We start from the raw sequence: 24,511 nt of genomic DNA on the forward strand, positions 1-24,511 counted from the left end.
GAAAAGAAGGGGCAGATCTAAGTACAGTGTGTGACTGTACAGATTATGCTTTCTTCCAGCAGGTTAGGCACAAATAATTGACCTTGACAGGTACATTGTATACGACGGAAGATAGGACTTCACTAGTTTATAAACTCAAACTGTTCAAAATAACTAAACATCTAAACATATCTTCTTTGGACCCTAATGATTTTTTTTACCCTTGTCTTCTAAGATATTTGGATTTCCACACTAGTTAACATCACCCAAATGCCTGCCAATACATTGTTACCAATGTCATCCATAATTAGACCTTAAAGAGTCTTTGATGTGGATAAATGGCGTGTGAAGCATGGAATTCTCGCCTACACAAAATTCTTAACAGGCTGTGCACTCAAGGAGGATTGAAAGGAGATGAAGTTAAAGCTTTCATTCATTGGATCACTCAGCTCATTCATCTTGTTTATTCCATTTTATAATTTAAGTTGCATTAGGAATAACATTATAGGCAATTTCTGTGTACTCACAATAGGTTTAATGAGCACAAACTTCACTGTCTGTCATCTCCTATCACCTTAATGTCAGTAAATCTGTATTTTTTTTTCTTTTTATCTGAAGGATTTGTTCATCGCTTGCCAAAACAGCAGCGAACTCTGTCAAACTGCAGCTCATTTTATCGGAGCAAAAACTGAACAAAGAACTGCTATCATGTCTGAGGTGTGATTTCTTAAGCATTTTGTCTTGTGATTGATTTTTTAAATATAGTAATTTTAAAGACACGGTTGAAAGAAGCAGCTGATAGCTAATATCTGATGGGTAATATGCTAAATTTCCCTGTCTGATGTGAAAGAATAAAGTAAAAGCAAAATACAGGCATTTTTCATTCAGTGCAAGAAAAAATACAAAGCATGTTTCTAGATCTATCTATGTAAGTCTATTTTTAAAACTAAAATGGGCTTTAATGTTTCTTTATTGATTACTTATTTACTTAGCTCTGACTACAATAAAATGAAGACAGATAATTTTATAATCCAAGACCATTTAAAACAACGTGTATAATTACCTCTGGCAGGCAAGGAAAGCCTGGATTCTTCTTTGCCCTGACACAGGCATATCCTAGCAGCTACTAGCAGCTCACATAGAGAACTGAATAGAAGGGGCAGTGAACAGTACTGTTAAGTGACACGAAGAGCCCTTTGTAGTCAAATATGTAGTTCTGTCAATGTCAAAGTCGGTTTCTGCTGCCTCCCACCCTGTTCAGATATTCCCTTATTTTTCCAGAACACTATGTTGTACAGGAAATGCTAAAAATAGTTCTTCTTTTATTGTAGCATTCAGTTTGGACATAGAAGGGAATTAGGGGTAAGTCTTCTGTTTAATCCCAAGTGTCTAAACCCAGCTGGTCCCTAGGCTTTAGAGAATTAGGTTCAGGAACTAAATTACAGGCAAAGGAATGTCTCTCTGTACATCTATGTGATCTTACTATCTTGGATTACAGAAGTGTCGAATATGGAGAGGGTCTTCTCTGTAACCTGCTAATGAGGAAGGACCTTGGCCTAATAGATAGGAATGGATGTTTTCTTGCAACAATAAAATTTTGTTTCTTCTCTTGCTCTAGAAATGAAGAGGGCGTGATTTAGAGACACTTCCTTTTATCCCACTGCATGCTTTCTTCTACTACAATCATGAAAAAGTGTCAGAGTAATCACAAATTTATTCCCTAGTAAGCAAATAGTCCCTTATGAGCAATTCCAGACTAAGGGGATGCTGTGATTTCAGAAACTTACCTTTACCTGGCTCAAAAAAACTATCAACTTAGTAGTGACTGATTTAAGTGCCTCCTAGTTTCATTCTCTTACCTCTAGCCATGCGACCACAGTCGGCCCATCCCACTGGGCAAAAGGTAATCCCTTTCTCCGAGCTTCTTCAAGAAGTTCATGCCTGAAGTACATAGCAAAGATTATTAGGCAGGTATATGGAAAAATATGGCTGTGATTATTTTTAATGATAATATTTTAAAATAACCAATCATCCTTTACAAGATTTTTTATGATACAATATAGAATAACAGAATTCCTTTTTCCTTTGAGTAACACACACACATCATCCATTGACTTTATTAGGAAAGAAGCACTGACATAGAAAAGTAATTTTCCCCAACATTTATTCATGAAAATTAGAACATTAAGTGCTAATGGAATTAGAAGTGGAATTATATTACCAGCAAATATCTTATCCCTTTAATGAGAAAACGGCCCAAATGTTCATATTCAAGTATGCATTATGGAATCTAAATGTGGCATCATCCATCTGCCCTGCCCTCTTTGCCTCACTATCTCCATGGCAAAGCAAATGCTTATATAGAGAGGCAGAAGATAAATTTGGTCCTTTTAGTCACATTCTAGTGATGTGGTTGATTTTAGTATGCCCTGTGGGTCCAGGGGTCTATCTTAGGAGTTAGTTATTTGTCTAGACTATAAAACTACATCTCATTTGGAGAAAACTCCAAGGTAAATTGATTTCTAAAACTCAAAAGCAATGTAAAGTGTCAAATTCAATGGTACACTTGTTTTTATCTATATTCACTACTGTTTTAATGAAATTAAAATATCTTAATAACAATAAATGGTTGTTTTGTTAACAAAAAGATGCAAAAGAACCCTGAAAAATGCATCTATAATTTCACTGACCCTCTTACTGATTTTTAGAATTGACATCCACTTACAAAACCAATTTGAGATCACTCATTGTTGAGATAGTAGCTATGCGCTTTCATTGAAATTCAAATTGATATAAATTGATATATACTTGGCCAGGAATATATTGGAAAATACATTCTCTTTAGTATGCTTTCATCTTACACACAGATGATAAAAACATGGTATAATAATTGCTTTATTTTGAATGTGTATGTTTTATACTTAGGAATATTTCACGAAAATCATTTATGAACTCCCAAATGGATAATTTGATTATTTTCTACTATTAATCAATTAGTTACTGTGGCAGACTATATTAATACATTAAGATATATAATGAATAAAATGCCTTTCAACACAGGGTTTTCTGTGTTTGTAATAGATGCTACCAAAAAGGCATTAAAAAAGCGGCAAAATGCAAATTTAAGTTATAGTGGCTGAAGAGACATAAATCAACTGCCGTTTCATTTGAGGGGATAGAAGAATTGTTAAGTTCTGCATGTAAGCTATTCAGCACCTGGGAAAGGGAACAGCGACACCCGTGCTCTGAATCTAAAAAAGTAGAGGCACTTCCTCACCTGGCTTGCTCTATCATTCCTCATTCCCTCAGGTCTCCCAGTGACATTCCTTTAGTGAAAACCAGTTTCAAATAACTTAGCCTCACTGTGACAGATATATGTATAGAAATGGATTGAAGGATCAAAAACAAATAACCTATTAGGTACTTATTGAACACCTGTTGTGGACTGAGACTTGTGTTTGGTGTGGAAAATAGATATGGGTCTAATTTCCCAGGATATACCCTGTTAGATGGACAAAACAAACACATGAAACTGTCTGAAAATACAATACAATACAATATAATACAATACAATACACAAACAGCTGCTAACATGAAAACTTGCTGATGTACCTTCTGAAGTATGTCATTTTAGGAAAGGGGTTAATAGCCATTGAAGGTGTTGTGAAGGCATTGTGGCAATGGAGCTGGCTTTGAAGGGCAGGTAGGAAAGAGGTGGGGATGGCATTCTAAGCAGTAGAAGCACTAATGGGGAGGTATGGAACTTAACATGAAATATGTGGAAGAAAATTTAGGGTAGGCCTTCACACAGTTAAAGCATGTTGTAAGAGTTTTAATGTTACATCCAATAGGGAAAGAGACACTTCTAGTTATGTCACAGGTTTGTGACATTAAAAGGGAAGAAATAAATTTACATTTACAATTAGTTTTTGCTTCACATAGTAAAAAAGCAAGTAAATACGCACTAATAACCTAAGGAGCACGTAACATTTTCAGAATTGTATTATATGAGTTGTACAAAAGCTGTTTTTAAATATTAGAATGCTTTCATTTTGAAACTTCTTAGTTCCCTAATAAAAATCCCACTAGAAAGGCCAGAGTGATCCTGTTGAGTCTGATCATGTAACTTTTCTCTTCATAACTCTCCAATCACTTCCTGTCTCACTGGAAATAAAAGCCAAAACAGCTGCTACAATCTATCCTACCCGTGCCATCTCTCTGAATAAACTCTCACCTCAGTGAGCAACACTGGCCTCCTTGCTGTTCTTTGGAAAAAACCCAGACCTCTTTTCTGCCTCAGGATCTTGGCAGCTCACCTGGAATTCTCTTCCCCTCTATCTCTACATGGCTAACTCTCTCAGCTACTTTAAATCTTTACTCAAATGTCACCTGTTCTCTGAATGTCTACTCCCCTACTCCCTGAAAACCCCACCTGAAAACTCCAGTAAGGAATTTCTTATCCCCATTGCTTGCTTTATTTTTCTCAAAGGTATTGCCCTTCTAACATAGTATATTATTTACTCCTCATTCTGTCATCTGCCAATAAAATGTAAGCTCAGAGAGGGTCTGTGTTTTCATATGCTCTGTTCAGAGATGAATTTAAGTCTAGAACAAGGTCAGGAACAGAACAGGTACTAAATAAATACTTGTAAATGTTAAACAAAATGCCAATCAGTGTTTATATTTAGGTGCTTCTTGTTTCAGTAAATTGTGTCCTATAATGTTTTGTTTTTGTAGTCCAAATAGTTTTTTCTATTTTACCTTATAACCATGAACAACATTTTATGTTTTAAAGAACAAATTTTTTTTCTTGCATCTTACTTCCTCTTGGGCTTTTATTTCCCACTTTCTCACAATAGTACTGATTCTAGCTGATCCCAAGAGTCTGATCTGTTTGGGATTCCTGGTGAGAATTTGGTTAAGAGGCAACCCAATGTGCTCAAATAGTTCTGTTCTATGAACAGAAGTATTGATAACACCATTGTTTGGGAAATTATTGTGCAATCTGGCCACTGAAAAAGTTTTATTTTCTTGGTTTTTGTTTTGTTTAAATCACAAACTCTAATAACAGGATGACTTAAGTAATAGCAGTCTAAGAAAATGAGAAAAGGGAGCTCAAATCCTTTGGTCTCCAACTGTCAGGGCAAAATCTCTAGCATCTGTCTTAGGGCTGACATACTTGAGACTGTGGAAAAACGGATCAGATGGGGGGGATGGCTAGGTTTTACACCAGGACTGTGTACTACATGATGGTAACTCCAGATGTGCTTTTCCTTAACCCGAGAGAAGCATCAATTATGTAAAAAAGAACAGCATTGAAATTTCCAAAGCAATATTGCCTTGCATTATTATTTTTAATTATAAAATAATTGGCACCATGCAAAATTTATAAGAGGCATATATCTAGGCATGTTGGCTTGAGAGAGAAGCAATGCTAGAAAAATAAAGCAAAGTGGGCAATGCTATAATAGTTGGAAATAACTGAATTTAATACATGATGATATGCTAATAGATTATTAAGGGTAGCACTAATTACATAAGGGCATGCTTATTCTCATCAAGTTTTGGAGATACTGTCAGAAAAATAGTGATCTGAACTGTATAAGAAATCCTAAATGACAAACTGATTTGGCACAAACAAGTCTTTTGGATATACTGCTGTTCTCCATTCAACCTGTCAATGTATGGAAAGGGATTTAGTCTGGAATGGATTTTCTTTGTAGCCAGAATTCAACTTTTTTTAAAGGTCAAGTGACAGTTCTTCCAGAAAAAGAATGTGATCACTTACCCCAGTACAAAGTTAACTGAAAATTACTCTCTTTCCCTGTTGGCCTGAAGAATAATTTTAGTGTGTTTTTAAAAATAATTCAGTCAATCAAATATTTGACCATCTTTTCCCAAAGGATCACTTGTACATCACTAAATTTGGGGGCATACATTTCAGGTTTAAGATTCAGAATAGATTTTAGAGGGCATCAGCTGTACTTCCTTTTAGAGGAAGTGTCAGGCATGGAGGTGTTATCACTTGTGTCAAAACACAAACAAGAAAAGTACTAATTGCAAGAAACAGTTATTTTGATTCAGTACAACTTCTGAATCATTGTGCATTTTCAAGAAACACTCTTCAATAAAAATGCTGTTGGTATCTTCCATAGGCCTCAGGTTCTCCTATTATTGATATCAATAAGTTACTGTGACTAGAAAGTGCCATTTTAGGAGGCCCAACATGTGGTGAGCACTCAGGTCTGTGAATAATTTGCAAGTCCATATCTAAATGTGCAGAGGGAAGTCTGCACTTGCTATGCCTGAACTGAAGACAGGAGCAAACAAAGGGTGTGAAATCAAGAAATAACTAGACTCAAGAATTTCTAGATAAAAAATCAATAGGGTCTAAAAAATGTATATAAATTAGAAGCATTGGCCAGGCTACAGATTTCCAAGTTTTAATACAGACTAATTAAGCAAGCGGGCTCAACTTTGGTTAAATGACTAAATCCAGATGGAAATGCCTGGATTTTCATTCTTAGGTTTTAAGTTTCTCCTTAGCGATTGTCGTTGTGGTCTAATTGGTATACGAGTAGAGTCTCTGGCTCACATCTCTTGCATTTGCATGCCATCACATGCCTCCCTGCTTTATCTCCCCACATATTTTGTTTTGATTTTCATGATTCAACAAAAATGCTTCCTTTCTATATCCATCCTTCTCTTGCCCTGGAGGCATTATTTACCACTTTCATACATAGGACCCATAGTACTAAGCAATATTCTCTATAGTATCTTTTATGTTTTATTGAATTTGTTGGTTCACAAGTTGTGATCCCTGACTCCATGGGCTTGACAGCAGAGACTTTGTATGCTCTGTGTCTGAGTTGATTAGGGGGTCAGTCATCTGATTTGTGTAGACCCTACTACGTGCCAACTTTTGCAGCAAGCAAAGAATAAAGCCAAGTGAATCTCTGACCTCAAAGACCATACATTCCAGTGAGGAAGGAAGATTTGTATAAACACATATACACATAAATAAATAAAATAAGTTGAGCCATTGATATATGTTCTACAGGAGGTAAAATAGACTAAGGCAGTAAAGTAGGCAATGCTTATAGTGTTCTGGGGACATAGATGTCTATGACAAGGCAACATTTGAGTAGAAACATGTATGTTGAAAAGTGGCAGGCAGTAGGGGTATGGTGGGAATGTTTTAAGCAGAAACATAGTATAAAATTCCTATTAAAGGAGTGGAATTGAATGTTTGAGCAACTGATAAAAGCCAAGAAGGGCCAGTGTGACTGGAGTGAATTGAAGGACTCGGGAGTTGGTGGTGGAGGAAGATGAAATTGGAGACGTAGACAAGAGAAAAGCAAGATGATGTTGGGCCTTGAGAGCTGAAGAGGAGTTTATTCAAGAAGCCATCAGAGGGTTTAAGCACAAAAACATAAAATAATTTGTACATTATAAAGACATTTCTGGCTGTTGAGGATAGCACGGACTTGAGTCAGGCCAGAGTTGTGATCTAAGGATACAAGTTAGAAGGTCGTTTCAATTTTCAAGCAGAAGATAATGGTTGCTTGGTCCTGAGCTGTGGCAGTAGAAATGGTGAGAGGTTATTGGAATGGGGATTCAGGCACACAGCATACATTCAATAAATCATAACTGAATGAAGGAATGCATGCCAAATTAACTTCTTACCAGCTATGTGTTTTTTGGCTATGTACTTAATCTTTTTGAGACTTAATTTTCCTATATTTGAAGATGATTATAAATTGATCTCAATTTATAAGAACTAAATAAGATAATACTTACAAAAGCACCTAGCAGCCAATATGTATTCAATAGATACTAATTTCCGTTCTCCATTTTTTTCTTATTTTCCCAAAGCAATTCATTGTGTGTGCTACCATCAGATTAACCTCCTTAAAGTAAACATTTATTAGCTTACTATATAACTCAGTAAACATTTATTAGCTTACTATATAACTCAAATTTCTATAATGGCTTTTAATTTACTATTGAAAGAATGGCCTTTAAGGTCATTCTTGATCTGCCCCTAAATTGTATTTCCAGATTTACTTACTGTATCTCTTCTCTCTAGCTGCAGTGGATACTCACCATTCTTTGCACTTTACTTCTTCTGTTCTACTGACTTTCTCTCCATTTGGAATGGCCTTTCCTCAATTCATACCATTCAAATTTTCTCTATCCCTTGAGTGATGCCACTCATATCATGTGCAAGACTCTGGTAGGTAGTTCACTGTATGTACACAGCCTTATTTCCTCTACACTATAACCTCCTGCAGGCATGAGCCATGTCTGAACTATTTAAAATTACTTATTAGACAATCCTTTCCATACTATCCTATTGGCAACGATATTGGAATGGTAAAACTTGAATTTGTTAGTGTTTATATTTGCAATTCTGAAAAATGAAATTCATTAGTTACTCAAAAAAGTCACAGACCATAGGGAACAGTATGTCTCCTCCTCATTCTTCCTACTGTGGACGGTTTATCTCTGTCAGTGAAAAGAGACTTTATTCACAGACCGCTCACTTTAGCATGCTATTCTGGGATGCCAATTTGTGGTATGACTGTCCAAATACCATACAGCACTGTCCCCTCTGTCACTCATGATGGCCATTTCATTCACCTTTTATTCGATGCCTGTCATTTTCCCCTTCATACTTTCTAAGGTATCTTCCTTTACTTTCTATTGTCACTGCTACCACAGTTTTTTTTCTCAGCCTTTAATTGGTCCTTCTCTCCAGGCTTCTTACACTGACATTAAAGAAAAAAAAAATCTGCCTGGAAGATAGACTTTATGGTAGAGTGGGTGAGAAAGTGGCTCCCAAAATCAAACTGCTTGAGCTTGATTCCTCTGGGCTGTGCATCCATAACAAGTCACTGTATTTTGCTGTGATTCAGTTTCCTCATGTGGAACATGAAGCTGATAACCCATCTAATAGGGTTTTTACAAAGGTTTCGTAAGAAAATATGTGTAATATGATTACAAAAGTGACTCACACAAAAGGTAATGGTCAGTAAATGTGAGCTTCTTTCTTACTGGTTTTTTTTTTTCTTTTTTTTTTTTTTTTTGGAAGAGTTTTACTCTGTCTTCCAGGCTGCAGTGCAGTGGTGTGATCTCGGCTCACTGCAACCTCTGCCTTCCAGGTTCAAGCGATTGTCCTGCTTCAGCCTCCTGAGTAGCTGTGATTATAGGCATGTGCCACCACGCCTGGCTAAATTTTTTTTATTTTTAGTAGAGATTGGGTTTCACCATGTTAGCCAGGGTGGTCTCGAACTCCTGGCCTTAAGTGATCTGCTCACGTCAGTTTCCCAAAGTGCTGGCATTACTGACATGAGCCACTGTGCCTGGCCAGGTTTTACTTTAAATAATCATAGCACTGTCCTCTATAGCCCCTTCCAGTCTTTCCTCAAATGTCTAAAGGATTATTTTTAATCTTCATTACAAAGAGATTCCTGGTTTAATCTTGATTTAATTATCTAATTACCTTTCCTTCTAACCAGAATTGAAAAGTACTTTCACAGTTTGTGCATTACCAATTCCACCTTTGCAAATACCATTTCCCAGAGCTGATAAGTTGATCGCTACTTTTTCAACCATCAACAACCTTGTGTTTACTTAACTCCTGGCTTCCCTTTTATATGAAATATTTTGTGATCAGCCCAATCTACAATTATCCTCTTCTCCTTTAAAATCTGGAAGCCTGTAGTGTCAATCTCACCCATAGAGATCATTGGTTACTACCATGTGCCTGGGGCCTCATCTCCAACCCAAGAGAATAAAATCCTGGAAATGAGAGTTTGTTCTTCAACCGTATCATGCATCTTTCTCTGGATGCTCTAGTCAAGAACATCTTTTGAATGACTGCTAAATTGTAATCCAAAAAAACTCACAATGTTGACAATCACCTAGGATCCTTGATTATAGGGCATTTTTAAAGTATTCTATATTTTTATAACTTCCAACCGTTCATTGCATCTTAAAAAGAATTCTGCATCACAGTTACCCAGGTTGGCTGCAGAAAAGATTACAATGTTCTATCTAACATTCAGAAAGACATATTGTAGACTGACTGAATACTGCCAAAGCTTTTATTTAAGCCCTCATCAATTGATGATGATGTTGATGGGCTCCTAGAATCTTTCTATCTCTCATTTGGTAACTTGTCCCTTCCAACCTCCACTGAGACCTTCCTAAACACAAATCTTTTTGTAAGACTCACCTGCTTTAAAGCCTCCCCCACTGTCCTCAAAATAAAGGCCAAATATCTTATACAAACTCGCTTCGCGATCTGGCTGTCTCCCTGGCTTTTTCTGCTCAACCAACACTGAAATATTTGCTATTACCCAAATACCTCATTCTATTTTACCCCTCCATGTCTTGCTATATGTCCTTTTCTTCTGCCAAGAGCATCCTTCTTCACATCACCATCATAACAACTTTAATTTATCCTTCAGACACAACTCATGCTTTATTTTTTTCTATTAAGATTCTAAGTCCTCTCCCAGGCAGAATTAGCTCTCTCTTCTATGCAAATACCATAACTTGTATCTATTATTCTTGTACTTATTATACTTTCACTTAAAATTTAAAATGTAATCTAAATATAATTCAATAAATTGTATTACAATTTAATACAGTAGGTGCTATAATTGAGATACATCTAATGTGCTCTCCTATTCATCTGAACCAGTTCATATTCTTATAAGATGAAATATAGTGGTTTGAAAGAACAAAAGTTCTGGATGCAGACAAATTAGGCTTTGGATCACACAAAACAATAACTAATGTGCATTTATCACTTACTACCTGTGAAGCACTATCCTAAGTGTTTTAATGTGTATTAACTCATTTAATTTTCATAATAATCCAATAAGATACATATTAACACACATTTACAGATGAGAACACCGAAGAACAGAGGCCAGTTGGAGTCATGGAACCGTCGAGGTGCAGAATCAGAATTTGAACCCCAATAATCTGTCCACAGAGTCAGCTCTCTTAACCTCCATGCCATCTCTTAGCCAATTAACATTTCTGAAATTTTTCGTAACTGAAAAATGAGGATAATAGCACCTTCCTTATTGTAAGTGTAAAATAAAATAATGGTCTCCTACTTTTCTTTCTTTTCCTATGGTTCATTTGTTTTTAGAAGTGGCATACATTTATTTGACTTCCTGGTTAATACATAAGGTCTTTACCTTCTTATTGTCACACATTTCAATTCTCAGCATTATAAAAGAACAAACGAACTATGGCTTTTCTTTTCTTGTTATTCCCTAGTAATATCAGGTTGTACATCTTGGCCAGAGAAAAGTTAGCCTAGTTTAAATGAATGAGATAGAAAAGTTGAATTTGTTGCCATTCGTTTCATTTCAATTGATTTTGTAATAACCATACAAAGTAATTCTCTGGGTGAAAAATTTACCTTCAGAGCTACTGATTTACTATGGCACATAACAAGTACTTACTGATAAAACCAGAAGAAATAAATATGTGGCTTGATAAGAATGAAGAATAAAATATAAGTCAAATAATGTGACAATGCAGTATACTTAATTTTGCATCACAGAAAATAAATCTTCCTTACACAATAGTAGCAGGAAATGTACACAGACTTCACACTATTATTAATTGTAAAATGTATATTGTTTCACTAAAATTCAGCATTCAAGAGGGTAAATAGGATGTAACCTCCTCAAATTTCAACCAAACAATGGACTACTATTCAGGAATCCATACTTGATTAAGTCTGTAAAAACTAAAACTATGTATTTGAGAAGCTAGTTGAAATTCTGGTCAGCAAATGCGAACAAAGTATGGTGCCAACTCAATTATTTTTTTTAACATCTGCAAGCTGAACATGTATATCTTAGTTAACATAATTATTCTAAACAGAAATATGATACAAATTCCAATCAGCTGCTTCAGAGGATTGACTACCTAACTATACATATTTAGCTTCATAAAATTAAGAGTTTCAAATTCAACATTAAATTTGACTTGATGTGAAAGCAAAGCATACTGTGATTTTGTGTATGTGCAAGTGCAAGCGTGTGTGCCTGTGTATCCTATTACTGCATATTTTCACATTCGGTGAAAATGTATGAAAATCCATGACATATTTAAGTAGTATTTTATTCAGATTCCAGTAAAACATGCTAGGCTGTTTAGATTTCAAATAATTTCATTACATTGAAACTAAAATTCATTCATATTTAAACCGTTTATCTTCAAGCTTCTCTGAAATATAGGGCATAGTCTCAGGAAAGAAATGTATTTGTGAATTGAGTTGGGAGTTATGTAATCTCCTTCCTTACTGTATTTTGAATTTAAGTATTTTCAAAGCCATTAAAAAGGTATAAACACCCCTCCGACACACACACACACACACACACACACACACACACACACACAAATATGATTGAATCACACAATTATTTATGTTATTGAAAATGAGAGGGGCTTATATTACTCCCCATTAAACAATTTCACTTTTGCAAGACACCATAGTCTGTACTTTCTGGTCACTTCCTAATAGTAATTGGGGACCTACTGGAGAATATTGTAATTTTTCAGGTTATATGAATACCACTTAGATTAGATTGCTCTAGTGTTTCATCTAATTTTAAGCCCTTTTTTACTCAGTTTGGAAGTTTATAGTTTGTATGCTTCTGAAGGTACAGATACTCTCTCATAGTGTGTGGGAGACAAGTAGATAATAATATTAGTAAGTACAAAGAATATGTCAGTCACTCCGGGGCATGTAGCAAGTAAGTGGGGAAGATGGAATTTAAACTCTATCTTCTGATTCCTAATTCAGTGTTGTTTTCTCCTCACATCTTCCTATGTCATCTTCACTATGTTGTACTATCTTCCCTGATATTATATTATTCAAAGCTCTCTTTTAGTAATTGTACTAGGGAAATGGTGGTAAGGTCCTAAAATGTTTAAGTTCGAGGAGCATGTGTAAGACAATAAGAAACTGAATTGTAGAATGAAGTCCATTGTATCAGTTTCTTACAGTCCATTAATAAAAATGCATCATTCACTCATTGTTTTTCAATATTTCATTCAATAAGGACTCAGAGGAATTAAGTTTTATTTCTTGAAATTATTTTCCTCAGAAAAATTAAAAATCATTAGAAAACAGAAGATAGAATTTATACGATGACATGAAAACTGTGTTTTAAAACTCAATGTCTATAATATTTGTTAATTTCAAAAAGAGCTTACAATATTCATTTGGCCAACATGGTTGATGAGTACTCTAAACAAAACCTGCCTTGCATTTTTAAGAACACCTTACTAGAGCTTTCCTTAATTCCTCAATATTGTAAAACATCCTAACTGACGCAAATACTACACCACTAAGTCATTTTGGCAATGGCAACTGTAGCTTAAAATTATATTAAAATAATATAAACCTTACTAGTTAATAAAGTAATATTACAAAGTACAAGAATTTGTACTGGCATACAAAATATTTATATAGCCAACTAGTAATACGTTTAATAGTTTCCTAGATAATTGTATCTCATTGCAGTCATTTTATTGATAAAAAATAACACTGCTTTAAATTTAAAAGCAATACCTTCTTCTCAGTCCAAAGGGTTTTAATGAGCTCACCATGTTACAAATGCAGTAGTCTACACCAGTGTAAATATTATGCATATTTTATTTTACTTTTTTACTTTGAAGTCAAATTTGTGTTAGGAATAGATAAATACTCTAATTTTAGCTCAAAGAAAAGGATTTAAAATTTGAAGCCATTATCTGAGTAATTCAGGTTTCTAAAGCTTTAGAAATCAACCAGTAGTACAGGAAACAATGGGAACAACACACATTCAACCAAAACCAAGGATTATTCTTGTCTCTCTATATGTAAAAGCTCTCCAGGGAAGAACAGCATTTAACCCTTTTCAGATATGTGCCATTCTATTCATTGATAAATAAGTTTGTCTCTTGAACATAACACAAGCGGAGCATTAAGAAAGGTAGAGGCGGCCCGGCATGGTGGCTCACGCCTGTAGTCCCAGCACTTTGGGAGGCCGAGGCGGGCAGATCACGAGGTCAGGAGATCGAGACCATCCTGACTAACACGTGAAACCCCGTCTCTACTAAAAATACAAAAAATAGCCAGGCGTGGTGGTGGGCGCCTGTAGTCCCAGCTACTCGGGAGGCTGAGGCAGGAGAATGGTGTGAACCCGGGAGGCGGAGCTTGCAGTGAGCCGAGATCGCGCCACTGGACTCCAGCCTGGGCAACAGAACAAGACTCTGTCTTAAAAAAAAAAAAAAAAAAGGTGGAGGCAATTCAGACAGGCAGCACAATTAGTAGTACCTGAGTGGTCTCAAAGTATGACTTGAGCCTGGCTGCTTGCCACATTGACCCTTTAGGGAATTACTTGAAAACTAGGGGGAAGGCAGTCTAGAATGTCTTTTGACGTGTGTGTAATAAAACTGAAGAAATACAAGTGCCCAAAACCTCACATAATTAATTAAAATGTGAACATTTCTCTGAACCAATGATTCCTTTTACTGTGTGGAAATAAATACGCTTCATGATTTTCATTTCAGGTCAGAGGCAGTGCAGCTTGTGTTACAACTCAAAGAGTAATACTTTGAAAAAAGAAAAAAAAGATGGCGCTGAAAATAAACATGTTCAGCAGCCATTGTGATTCAACTTACCCAGATGTGCTTTTCATGAGATGGAGAAGGACGGATGGAAAAGAAAAGCACACAAATGTTAATGGATACAGTTCAATCCAAAGAAAACCATGGAATAAAACAAGAGCATTATTTAAGATGTGAGAAAGCTCAGGTATGAGAAAGACATGGTGCCATTTTGTATTTCATCATGACACACATACTCACTGCGTCGAAAAGCATAGTCAGGCTGAGGGTAGTTCTAATAGTTGACCAATAAGTCTATGTCTTGAGTATGAGCCACTCTGAAACATGCATGACCACATTTTCCCAGCCTCGAGTACATCCCAGGAGGAAATCAAGAAATCTTCGTAAAGGACATTCTTTACCTCAGGCCACTTCCATGCTATTTTACCAGTAGAAACAATAACTTATTAATCGGCACTTAGATTTTTATATAGTTTTATAAGCCTACTGCTAAGGCCCAAGAAAAAAGAACAGCAGACATTAGAATGGGCAGCAACTTGAAGTGAAGAAAGTCCTTCCTAGTTTGAGGATCTGAAAATCTAGATTCTATTTCTCATACACAATTTGGTCAAAATTATTAGCAGATTCTGATCTTCAATTTCCTCAACATAATCCCTAGTAATAGAAATGTGTAAAGTCCACTCCAGACCCATAATGTTATTATTCCAACCAATGCTGTAATAATAATTACTATTTTGGTAAATACATATGGCTAGTAATCAGAACATAAGAAAATGTAAAAATGTTCTATTCCTCTTCTTCCGTGGCCATATTGCTTCCTTCTCTATTTGACTGGCTAAATAAACATCAAGTTTGTGCCTATTGTGGCTCTTTCAGTGGTAGAAATATTTAATTATTTGAATAGGTGTTTATAAATATTGTTTTGGGGGAAAAATCCATAAATTATATTGGTTCACCAATATTACCAGAAATCATCACTAAAACAACACTGATACACATATAGCTTTTGAAGAACCCACTTGCTCCCTGGATGTAGTAGAGGCATTGAGAAAATATGGAAGTTAAATAATTCAACAAAAATCCATGAGAGTATTGTTTTAAAAATATATTACAAGCATAATAGCCTAATTATTAAAAAAAATTGTTACTACAACTCATAAAACATGTTCAGTATAACAAAATAGAAAGCAGAAATTCCTGTCAGAAATTAGGCAAGTTAGAGCATCTTCTTTTTTATCGCACAATTATTATAAAGAAAAGATTGATGTGCAATGGAACACCCTGCACATGCCTCCTCTCAAGGCATTCATTCAGAGAAACCGTGTACTTTTTATTAAATCGGCACTTTGAAAAAAATGCGTATTTTTGGCCTTAACTCCACAGCATCTGTGGCAAGCTCCTTAAATTTTCACATAAACAAAAACATAAATGTTCATAAACACTGGCACTACACTGTCCCAAGAAATTTATCATATTTTTCACATCATACACCCCACAGAAATGAAATTAAGACCAAAAGGAGACAGTTTTTAGATGTTTAAAATGGTTTTCTTGTCAACATACCTGTGAACTCTATGATGAGCTCTGAAAAAATAGGCAATTTCTGAGCTTTCCAGGAAAATTGCCAAAAATATTTGGGACTAGTTATCACTATGGACAACATAATCTTTCTGAGCCTACTAGCTATCTAGGAATCACTTCCCTATAAAACAAGTTGATTAAATTTGCACGTAGTGAAACATTAATATTTATTAGATGTTCCTTGATCATTTTTTAGAATAGAAAACTTACACAGTATAAATACCTTAAAATATAAAATATAAGATAAAATATGAAAATAAACAGAAAACACAAATTTAAAAGATACTGCTCAAAAAACATTGCACAAATTTCTAATATTTTTGTTATCAATTTGTATAAATTATCTGATTTCTCATAGTTTTTATGAGCTTTCTTCTCTTCCTTAGTAAATAAAGTTAAGAACAATTTCAAGCAGCCATATCACTTTAGAATGTTAAGAATTTCACCTCATGACTTTCAAACAAATGTGTTCTGCAAAAGACAAAAATCTATAGTTATAAATGACCCATATTTTGTGCTAATATATTATAAACTTCACATAGGAGGTAATATATATTTGCAGAGAAGTTTTTTCTGATTAATTTTTCTTATTGTAAATATTGATACATTCTTTCCTACAGATATTTATTTATAGTAGCATATAGCCTCATTATTTTTCTCTCCATGTCAGAAGTGTCAAGGCTATGTTAATAGTAAGAGAGATTCTGTCAAGAATAAATATTCTTCAGTGAAAGACCATTGTGAGTAATTGGCAAGTAAGTTTTAATTAACATGAAAAAAATAGATTATGTTACCATCTAATGAATGAGATCAGATCCAATTATTGACATTATGTTTTCCTTGCCAACATCAGCGTATATCCAGGCAGGAGAAGAAGAAATGACCAGCAAACATATGTCTTATATTTCAAAATGAGAGCCTTCAACTTTTCAGTTTCCTCACCTTGATCTTCCAGATCTCCTACAATTGAATGAACCTTCTTCTGTTATAAACTAGTCAATTCTGGATTGAAAACTTCAAATAGGAAACAATTCATTAAATGAGTTTTATATTTGGAATATAATTGACTCTTGCTTTGTAAAGTTCAAGTTGGTGATTAAGAAACATTTTTAAATTAGTGATTAACACCAAATTGAGTAGTTAATGGCTGGTAACTGAAATGGAAAAGTAAAACAAATAAAGATTTTTTTTTTAATAGGTGAAAGTTGAGAATGTTTAAATGCTGATGAGAAAAAAAAAGACAGGAGCAGAAGTTGAAAGCAAGGGAGAATTCCACACAAAATGACTAAGAAAATGGAAAGGGATGATCTGAGTAAAAGAATAGCCTAGTTTTCTACAATAAGACAGATGGGGCAAGTGTTAGTGTATATTTGGCATCAAGCAATTCAGGGCACTTGGATGGTTTCTCTCTCTCTCTGTCTCTCTGTCTCTCTAAGCTAGAATGTAAACTCATCAGCAGAAGATACAAGTTTGAGGAGAGTGGAGGTCTCTAACAAGAGTTGCAGAGAGTAGAACAACACTAATGAAAGAAAACTCTTGGGATTACTAGGCAGTGCTGAATTTCACAACGAAACTATTTCTAATTTCTCTGCTGTAATTTTCTCCAACAGCACAGATGTGCCAAAATGTACACGTGGAGAAAGAAAATTCATCGTTGGGTGTGGTTGTTATATGTAGATGTGACCAAATGAAAGTGGAGTGAAGAAATTTAACAAATTTTGAGGGTGTTGAAATTATGGACGTGATGTAAGCTAAACAAGGAGAGAGGGGAAAAGAGAAAGGGGATAATGCACTGGGAAAGAATAGAGGTTAAATAAAGATGATAGAAGAAAAAGTTCATAAAGCAAGATCAAAGGTGGGAAGACTGTGATTAGCAAGAAATGAGATGCTTGAATTGGTAAGTTTGAAAGAAGCATGATTTGTAGTGATGACAAGATACAGAATAGGACCATGAAGAGTGTCTGACTTGGGGTAGTGAACAACAATGGAAGCAATAAAGTTGTAAAACCAAAAGGTTAGTTTGTGAATGGGTGATCTATGTGGATATCAGAGCATACGAGGGTGACATTAAGAACTGCTTAAAATTCCTACTTAAAGACAGATGATGGGGCCTTTAAAAAATATTTAAGCATGTTTCTAGTGATTCTTACAAATGAAAGAAATGGTTCAGAAGTTTAAATGTGGTTCATCATCACATTAAAAATAACTTTTCTTTAAGTTAATATTGACTTCAAATAACTAAAGTATTTGAGACTACTTAAAGGAGTTTAAGAAATCTTTATTGCTCTAAGAATTTTGTTGTTCATCTGCCTAGCAAACCTAATACAGTTAAGCCTCAAATTAAAATTTCAATTATGGATAATCTGAACTAAAGATATTTAATTTTATGTTTGTGTATGTGTGTACAAAAATATACTTAATACACACACACATATGTGTATATATATATGTATGTGTGTGTGTATGTGTGTGTGTATATATATATATATATATATATGTATATATATGAAGTCTTTTTGTATTGAACTTTTTATCTGTAAAATCCCAGCAAGAGAGAGACTACACGTAATTACTACCCTTCTTAGAAATGTGGAGACAAGAGACATTTGCTTCATGAATGGCTCATTTGAAATAACTATGGGAAGAAACTAAATCTCCAAAGATCTTATAAAAAATACTATACAAGGCTTATATGAGATTTTATATTAACAGGATGTGGAAAATTCTATATTAAGATGTAAGCATTATATTTAAATATACTTTATTTTGATTTTTTTATTTAAAAAGCCATAATTATTCTTGCTATTAGACAGTCTCTTGTAAGTTTTACTGGAATGAATAATTTAGATTGATTCAAGCACACATTTAAATTCCTTACATGGTTTATTTATTAGGGAACATTAGCATTATTATATCTTATTATATCAAACATTGGAACATTATGTGTGGCTAATTATATCAGAAAAAGTCAATTTTATAAAACAGCTACATCTTGTGTTTTGAAATCCTCCCTATCCCCACTCTTTAAAAGCATGACTGGTTTGAATACTTTTGTTGCTCATTTTTAAGGATAGGGTAGGGGCAGATAAGAAACTAATTATTCTCTAGAGGAAAAAAATATGCTACCCTTTCCAGAGTATAAAGAGACTGGGGAATTCTTCATTCACTCCCTATATAGACCATTAAAAGTTATATAGGATATTCTAAGTGCAGTTGAGATTGGACTACATATTCTATAAATCACAGCCCTATTCTTAGATACTAAATAATTCCAAGGAAAACTGGGCTCTGGAGATCTACATTTTTGTATAACACAGTGCCTGGAAAGCTGTATTTCTTGATGCATAAAATAAAATAGCAGTTTTTACATTAAAGGCTTTGTGAAAAATATTAGAGATAATGTATGTAAAATGCATAGAACAGTGCATTGCCTAGCCCATTACAACTAATCAATGTGATTATTATGTAGATATTACATATAAAATAGATAATGTAATTAGCATGCAAAGGATGAACAAAAAAATGAAGCAGAATATATGCACACAAGGAGGTAAGAATAATCAGGAACAAAACAAATAGATATTAGGTATATCAACACCATGAAGTGCAAGATGGGAAGCAGAGAGAGATAAAGCTGGAGAGATACACAGGGAGCAGATAATGTAGGGATTTATGGACTACATAAAGCCATTTGAAATTAATCCTAGGGTTGTTAGGGAGTGATTGAGGGGGTTTTAGGCAGCTAAAAAATAAGATTTAGATAGGTCTGTTTAGCTTAAGCATGACTAATGGATTATAGGAAGGCAAGACTAGAAGCAGAAAGACTATTGTAGTATGATGGCTTGAGCTGGAAAGAAGAAAATCAACAGATTTGAGAGATTTCTTTTTTAAAATGCAATTGGTAATAGTACATGGATGTGTGTAGAGGAAGAATTAGGACAAGGAAGAACAGGAGCACAGAAGAAACCCAGGTTTCAGGTTTGGTCACCTGGGTAGAAATCACTGCCCTAACTCCTATTACATTTTCTCAGGTTTTCTTCTTTATCCTAGAGTTCTTTCCTTATCCAGCTTCTGTTTATGCATTCAATTATTTGAGAAATGTATTTTAAATACTTACAATATGCCAGCATCTATATGTTAAAAATTCAAAGATTCTCCTCTGTTCAGTTCTCTTCTGAATTTTACAGAGGATCACAGAATCTCAGGGCAGGGACAATTTAAAAAGCAGGTAGTTCAAACTCTCAGCCAAAAGTTGAATCCTCTATGCAATAATCCTATTATGTACATGTGCCTGTCAGGTCTATATTAGACATAATTATGGTGAACAATTCCCTTTCCAGGTGGTCAATTCTTTCTTCCTACCTCTGTGATTGCTAATAATTCTCCTACAGTCAGCTCAATTTATCTGTACTAACCCCTGACTTCTGGCCCAAGGTCTTATCACAAGGCCATAAAGAACACATTTGGTTGTTCATTCTCTTGGCAGCATCTATATCTTTGTTCTGTATATACCACATATTCCTATTTCTACCAGTCTTTGAAGATATGGCTTTGTGTCATCTCACTAGTATGGTCATGTTCCTCTGAATATATGCTGGTTTTAATATATCCACTTTAAGTATCTTTCCCAGAAATGAACACAATACCCAGCTACAATCTGGTAAGTGCATCGAATTTTGACCCTGTTACTGCTTTTACGGATATTGAAAAACATTAAATTATTTGTCAGGCATTGCTCATGTGCCTACCTGGTAGAAAGTTTTTTCTTAGGAGCTACAGGTAAATTATATATGTTCCCCTATATAGAAGAAATCAGTAAGTATAGTCCTAAAGCTGGCTGCAGTATTATAAAAATTCCCCTATAAAATTTCATCTTGTCAGATTTGGATGCCTCTGTAAAAATCATCCTTAAGCATATTCTTTATCTAAAAACTGAGCTATGCCTTCTAGTTTCGCACTTTGACAAATCTGATGTTCTTATTTAAACCATGTGTGAAAGTGCTGGGTTATGCCACCTTCTGTTTCACTTAGTCATCATCAATCCATTTGTGAAGCCCCTTTGGTTATTTGTCTTTAGCTGGGAGAATGTCTTGTAAATAAGAACATTAGGGTGGCTTTGAGTTTTTGGCACTTTTCTCATTCTCTACAAAGACTTTAAAAAGTGATCATGAACCCTGAAATACTTAAATGCATTAATTAGTTTTCATGTCCATCTCTCTGCAAGCTCTTTGAAGAACAGAACTATCTAATTCAAATATCAGTAATTTAAAACATTTCTTGGGACATACTGAGCAAAAGAATAAAAATTATCATTTTCATGTTCTATTAATATTAATCCAGGATTTACATCAATTATGATAAATGATATGAATTTATTTAGAAAATGACATTATGTTCTAGTATATGTAACTATCTTGATTTTAATTTTTCATTTACTAATTTTTATTTTACTCTTTCCAGATCAAAAATGGAAAAAAATAATTTCTCCTGGCAGAAATTATGGAGCCAGCACAGGGCTTCTGTTCTACTCACTTTGTTAATATATTAACATTGCACTGCTGGCTCAAAACAGCAACTCTATTCCTTTTGTGCTGTTTTCCTTCCTCTAAATAGATCAAATATATCTAAATATATCTAAAAGAGAGCACTTTGGTTTTCTTTAGCTTTCTTTTTACTAACAAATTTCAGTGCATTCTGACCCTTATCCTTTGGATATTATTATTACTTACATTCAGGGAATTCTTATAACTGTCCTTGGTTGAAGGTAGGTAGGGCTATGCATGATCACATGGCAAAGCAACAGCAGCTCTATTTTAGTGAAAACAGAGAAGACAGGCTTCTGGAGTTCCAAGTAGGAAACTGGGACACATTTTTCCAGAGAAATTTTGAAAGCATGGGTTTTAGGTTCTAAAATGTTGTATATTATTATATTCATTGAATTAGTTGCCGAGGAATTTTCCCACAGTAATTGTGTCTGTACAAAATAAACCCTCGACTAAAATAAACAAACTGATCCAAGAACAAATATCTGTTCCACACTAGGCCATAAAAAGATTTCATCTACGGACTTCAATTTTGGAATGGGATGAAGGAGAATATATGTGTTCGTGACAAGGCTGGGAAAATCTCTCATGATCTCTTATTGTCAAAGTTTTGGGAATATCTTGGCTCTATTGTTTCTGGAATCTGTGGGATATCCTGGCTCTGTTGTTTCTGTAATCTGTGAGATAATCTAATATCATGAAAGTGAATCCTTCTTTTTGCTTTATCTACCCAGAGACAGTTCCTACTGCATGCCTACAAAACAAATTTTTGTGGGGGAAGCACAGACTTTTACTTTCTGTGTATATAGAATACTTAGATGGGAAAATGTACTCAGAGCTTCTAACACATCTTACAAATTAAGTTCTGGAATACATTTCATTCATAAGTTTAATTTGGCATATAGGCACTTAATGAATATGTATTAAATGAAAGAATATTGTGGAGTTTCTGTGATACTTTTACATATAAATATTTTCAATATCATTTATTTTGCTTACAGATATGTACACTCTGAACCTGCCAAATGCCAAAGATTAAAAGTGCAGTCTCAAAACATATTAAAGATTACACACTGAAGGAGACCCTCAGGATTGTGATGGGAATAAATTAAGTAAATCTGTAGAGCTTAACTTTTATGTCTTTGATATTCTAACATAAAGATTTATTGGTAGTAATTGTGACTGCTTTGCTCCAAGGATAAACTGCTTCTCGAGAGAGGATGCTGCTGATAGCTGAGTTGGGGTGTTAATTTCATTTTAATGATACTGAAAAATTAATTCACATTTGAAATCTATTTTTCCTTTAGCAGTGTTATCCATTCAGAATACATAGAAAAGTCCAATATATAATAATATATTATCTATATTGTAACTAAAGATTGAAAATGATAAATTAGTATATTAACATTCGTACGATATCTTTCAACTTAAAAAATAGAGAAGATTTCAGCATGGATATATGCTTTACTAAAAAAACTATATAATGTTAAGAGGCAAGAGAAAACATTAACAGATAAAGAATTAAGCTAAATATTTCATCATTTATATTGCTGGAGATAAATAACAATTCGATGGATATTCTGTCAATTTTAATATGTTCACTGCCTATTCAGGATGATCTTAAGAATTAGAGAGGTGAATTACTGTTGAAACAGACATCCTCATCTTTAATCCCAGAAGTTTCTACAAGACTAAGCTTCTTGGAATCAAAATTGAGTGTAGAAATGGGAATCCTCTAGAGTAACAGTTGTCAGATAGTCCAGCATAACAAGTCTTCAGTTTGAAAGAATAAAGTAGAAAAATGAAACAAAACATTTGAATAGACACCTACTTATGGCATTTCTGAACACCAAAGATAAAGCAAAAATAAATAAAACGCTCAGAGAGAGAGGAAAAAGAAATCCTACATGTTATATACGAAAGAATGGCAATCAATTGATCATTAGCCATAACTAGAAGCAAGAAGAGCCGTAACTTCAAAGGTCTGAGGACAAATTATTTTTAACCAATAGTTATATGTTTCAGGTAATTATCAACTGATGTTAGGCGTAAAATATATTTGCAGGTCTCTAATGACTTAAGGAATTTGCCACTTGCCCTATCATCACATTTCTAGAGATGCTGACATGGGAAACTGACAACTAAATGTATTCCAGGGGAGAAAAGTAAGAAATTTAATGAGATATATAATAAACATATAATTAACACTGATGATTCAGAACTTGCTTAAGAAAGAATGTTGATGACATTAAATTTTATTAATTCCCTTGTCAGCTCATAGTTCTTGATTCTAAAGTAACAAATTTATCAAATTATAATACCATAAATGTTATTTTTAATATTATGTGGGGCTTATACCTGTGCAACTTGAAAGTCTGTGACTAACCAAGTCTTTCTGGGTCAGGTAGATTTAACTATTTAGAGTTTCCAGTTATGCTTTTTTCCCCCACTATTTACCTAAGCCATGTTCTACCAGCTTTACTGGAAATATGGCTGACAGTTTGATTTCTAATTGACTATTTTGTCAGTCAACAAATAAATTCTGAACTTAGGCAAAGAAGAGAGTTTCTATTTATTGTGCCCTAAAATACTCAAATATAGTCTCTAAGTACAATTTGGTGAGTTGAACCTTATTCAGAAACACAGGAATTTTGGGGGGCCGGCCCGTGTAGGTTTTAAATCTTAAGGGACCATCTATCATTCCATACAGTGTGATTGTAGCTCACTGTAACCTCGAATTCATAGGCTCAAGCAAT

General features: G+C 34.4%; 1 protein-coding gene across 22 annotated transcripts in view; it reads right to left on the reverse strand.

The window, feature by feature from the left end:
* PPFIA2 (PTPRF interacting protein alpha 2) overlaps positions 1–24,511 on the reverse strand; it is a 493,309-nt gene that overhangs the window by 41,121 nt on the left and 427,677 nt on the right. For 21 of the 22 annotated variants that reach the window (XM_063711635.1, XM_063711647.1, XM_063711646.1 and 18 more), the window contains one exon: positions 1,839–1,920. In XM_063711635.1, the coding sequence (XP_063567705.1) occupies positions 1,839–1,920 (82 nt within the window). 22 annotated transcript variants of the gene reach the window in all.

Source organism: Pongo abelii, chromosome 10 (genome assembly GCF_028885655.2).
Source record: "Pongo abelii isolate AG06213 chromosome 10, NHGRI_mPonAbe1-v2.0_pri, whole genome shotgun sequence".
Classification (NCBI taxonomy): Eukaryota; Metazoa; Chordata; class Mammalia; order Primates; family Hominidae; genus Pongo; species Pongo abelii.